The sequence below is a fragment of the Alligator sinensis genome, unplaced genomic scaffold (genome assembly GCF_000455745.1).
Source record: "Alligator sinensis unplaced genomic scaffold, ASM45574v1 scaffold216_1, whole genome shotgun sequence".
Taxonomy (NCBI): Eukaryota; Metazoa; Chordata; order Crocodylia; family Alligatoridae; genus Alligator; species Alligator sinensis.
In genome coordinates, this window is record NW_005841868.1 from 3,911,601 (window position 1) to 3,915,644 (window position 4,044).

The 4,044-nt window shown below is 47.7% G+C and overlaps 1 protein-coding gene across 4 annotated transcripts in view; it reads right to left on the minus strand.

Moving 5' to 3' along the window:
- ZMAT5 (zinc finger matrin-type 5) overlaps positions 1-4,044 on the minus strand; it is a 23,843-nt gene that overhangs the window by 4,667 nt on the left and 15,132 nt on the right. For 2 of the 4 annotated variants that reach the window (XM_014526356.2, XM_014526350.2), the window contains exon 5: positions 2,088-2,126. The exons of the other annotated variants lie outside the window; for them this stretch is intronic. In XM_014526356.2, the coding sequence (XP_014381842.1) occupies positions 2,088-2,126 (39 nt within the window). The remainder of the gene's footprint in view (positions 1-2,087; positions 2,127-4,044) is intronic. 4 annotated transcript variants of the gene reach the window in all.

Genomic DNA, 4,044 nt, shown 5'->3' on the forward strand with positions numbered 1-4,044 from the left:
CCTGCAGCCGCCGCCGGTAGCATCAGAAGTGGCCAGCAGGGATTGCGGACCGCCCACAGATGACACTGGCACTGCCGGCATCGGGGTGGCGAGCGGCGACTGCTCGCCTTTTTGTAGTGGTTGCACCACCATGTGCAGAGGGTGCACATGCACCCGTGTGCACCCCCTACACGTCGCCCCTGTTGCACACCTTTAATCCCAGAGCTGCCAAGTGCCAGTTCAGCCCCTGACTGAAGATGCAGCAACCACAGGTCTGCTCTAAATTAGTCAGGTAACAGGCCTCCCAAATCACCATGGTGCAATGGCATCCAGGCACACACACTTCCTGCAGCCTGTCCCCTAGGTAGCAACTGCGACCCTCTGACAGCCAAAGAATTTTCAGTTGTCCCAGTCAGAGTAGCTCTCTGGTCCCTGTGTACCCAGATGAGGCCATGGCAGAGGCCAGGATGTAACTAATACCACAGTCACATGCCGCCCCAGGAGCATATCAGGCACAGTCAGCAAACAAGACATTCAGAGCTATGTAAGTCCACAGTCCATTTCCTTTAGAAGGAAATGCAACTACTTAAAAAACTGTATGATATTAACAAAGGAACCTCCTGCCTCCCCTGGAATATTCAAATCCTTGGGGCCTGGTCACTTCTGAACAACCTTCCCTCCCCTACCCTACACCATCCAGAAATCATTCGCCCAGGGATCACCCTTCCAGGGACAGCTGCCCTGAGCCACCTTCTGCGAGGAGCCTGCTCAGCACCCAAAACATCACACGTCACACTCTTAAGGAAAATATTATACATTTCCAGACAGAGTGTGAAATTAATATCATTCAGGCAGAATGAAGGATTGCTCCATCCTAACTGTGGCAACCAATTATTCATCTGCCTGTTGAATATTAATGAGGACAGCAGAAACATGCTACACAATGAGCATCAGAAAATGGATAATTTGTCTTCTGGCCTTTTCACCTGGTGCTGCTGGGAGACGCTGGCAGTGTATTTGCTGCCTCCACCACAGAGGCCTGGTTCAATCCCAATGCATATGCGCTGCTTGGGAATCCAGAGCCAAGGACCTTCACTGCATGAAAGGCAGCTCAGCAAGTCTCCTGTCCTCCTTGGATTCTCAGTTTTGAAAACCACCCAGCATTGGTCCCAAACTGGAAAGGACATGCAGAGGGTGGCTAGGCTAACAGAAAGGGCACTGGAGTGGAACTTAGGAGAGCTAGGTACAATTCCCAATTCAGCTACAGCCACAAAGGAGGTCTATGGGCAAGTTGCTTAATCTCAGTTTACCTCAGTTTCTCCCCTCTGTAGGTTGAGTATTGATTCTCTGACCTTGTAGTGAGACTGGGAGGGTCAATCTACCAGTGACTGCAAGGTACTTAGACAGGACAGTGAGGACAGCCACACAAACACCTAGACACAGACTCGGTTGGGGCTTCCCTTTTGCCCCACCCCATCAGTAGGGCAATACCAGGCAGGAGAGTGCCCTACACTCAGGCTGTTCAATATTTAGCCATGAGGTAGCACTAATGAAGCAAACCAGGCTCAACTGTCTGAATAACACACTGTAGCTCCTCTGAGATTTTTTTTTTTTTTTTTTGGGGGGGGGGGGGAGGAGAGGATATGGAAGCAGTGGGCAGAACCTCACAAACCTTGGGGGTCACACCCTGCTCTCCATAATCCCCTTGTGACCCCAGGGGCACTGGAAACAACTATTATTTTTACACCAATTTAAATACACCCACTAACAAACCAGCAGTCCCTCTTACTCAGCTCTCCTTTGTAACTCCCACTCCCACTTGTGCCACTCAGAGATTATCCAGGATACCAAGGGATTCAAGATGCTCCTGAGAATTTGGATGGATTTTTCCAGATCTCCATTTTTATTCTGAGAGCAAACTTCCTAGCCCTTCTTTCTCAATAAGTGAGCACACTGCCAGACTGCAGAAACAGCCAGACAGGTGTGACTGCCATCCTCATTCTTCTCACTGGGGTGTTTGCTTCAAAGCCTAATTACAGCCAATTAAAGACTGGCTGTAGTCAGAAAAGAGCCCCTCTAATGACATTGGAGTGGGAATCTAGATTTACCTTCTGTCTTCCCAAATGACTTCCAAAGAAAGTTTGGTCCTTTAAAAAAAAAAAAAAAAAAAAAAGAGAGAGAGAGAGTTTTAAACGTATCAAGCACCAGGCTTGCGAACCCGCATGCCCAAAAGAGAGAGCTAGGCTGAGGTCTTTTGGAATCTTGTATCTTCATGTGTTACAAAGAAATATGGGCCAGAACCAACCTCCCAGGGAAGTCTGGGTCCAGGTCTGAACCCTGCTGTTAAGAATCCCTCTCTGAGCAGAAAGACTTTCCCATCAGAACTTGTCCCACATACTGCAGATGAAGTATAAGGTTGGAAGCAAATCCAGGCAGCATTCAGTGAACCTGCTGCATTCCTACCTAAAGAGGAATGGATGATGACTTACTCTCATCATGGCGGTATTGGCTGTCTGGGTTTAATGAGAGGGACTGGGTTGTGTCGATACTATAAGCAAACTGACTCAGAGCAGCAAGGAACCAGTAAGTTTGAGCAAGAAGATGCCAATTCTACAGTGACTTTTCCTGAAAAGACCATATTTAAGATGACAATGTAAGTGTCTTGCTGATGATGAATGATGCAGCAGGTCCAGCCAGCTAATGCCTTGGTGCTGTATAGCTGGGAATACTACTCCCCTCCCTAGTCATGAAGGAAACTATTGTGACTATAATTGCACATTTGAGTGGCAGCAGCAAAGTGGCTTAAACCAGCTGGTCCTGATTCCAAAGCTACTATAATGAATGGTGTGGCAAATTTCCCACTTACCTACAAAAAGTCATGCACACACACGAGGCACCCACTACAATTAACATATTCAGATTTTTTAAATATCCCCTTTAATTCTAGCACCATGTATCATTAATTGGTGGAACCTGCTACCACATGATTATCGAAGCCAAGTGGGTAATTGGATTCAACAATCACTCATACACAAGCCAAACACTAACAAGGCTTAGGAGAAAAATTCCCCTAGGGGCAGCTTTATCCATATTTCCAGGTTTTGCACATTTTTTTGAAGCACATGGCCCTGGCCACTACTGAAGACAAAAGACTAGACAAGATGGAATGTGGGTCCATTCCAGCCTGGCATGTTGCTATGCCCCATACATAGCCTAGCTAAGGAAAACAGAGCTAGGCAGCTCCAAGATTTTTTTTTAATCACACTGGAGGCAAAGAGTAATCACGAGCAACAAGTGCAGTTTCTGTGTTTGTCTCACAGAGTGGAACTTTCTGCTTCTCTCACACCTTGCTCCAGTGCCTTACAGACAGACCACTTCATGCTGACTCAGCCAAAAAGCAGAGCTAGGACTGTACCCCACTGGAAGCAGGGAATGAGGCTGGCTACTGCGTAAGCAGCATACTGAGTCAGGATCACTGATCCATCCAATCCCATATCACATCTCTGGCAGTGTCGCACAGTGCTGAAGTACCAAGACTGTGTTCTAACGGAGAGCTGAGACTCTTTACAGAGGCTTCTTGGACCATCTGCCCCTGAGGGAGCCATCTAACTCCCCAAGTGACTAACACAGCCTGTCTCATTTCATGCCACCACAAGAGGCACTCCCAAATCTTGGCCAAGTTTCATGGGTCATGGAAGGTAACATCTGTATATCTAGCTAAGCGTTGTTTATTCCTTCTAGAGCTCTGCAGCGAGAAAGGGGGTAGGGTTAACCTGATTTTCACCTGTGTGTCTAAAGTTGTGTCCCCCCATTCTGAAGCCCAGCTACAGATTATGCCTCTGATGTCCTGACTCCTGCATGATGACTGCATGCTGGGTATCTTCTGCCTAGTGATCCTATCCATGTTACTGGCCCCCATTTCCCTGCCACTCTTCTCTTCACAACCTTAAAAACATCTCCATCAAGTCCCTTCAGCCCTGCTGATGCTCAGTGACCCTGGATTTTGAACCCTGAGTGTGGTGCACACTCTTGCTTATCCAAGTGGCCTGTACTCTCCTAAGGATT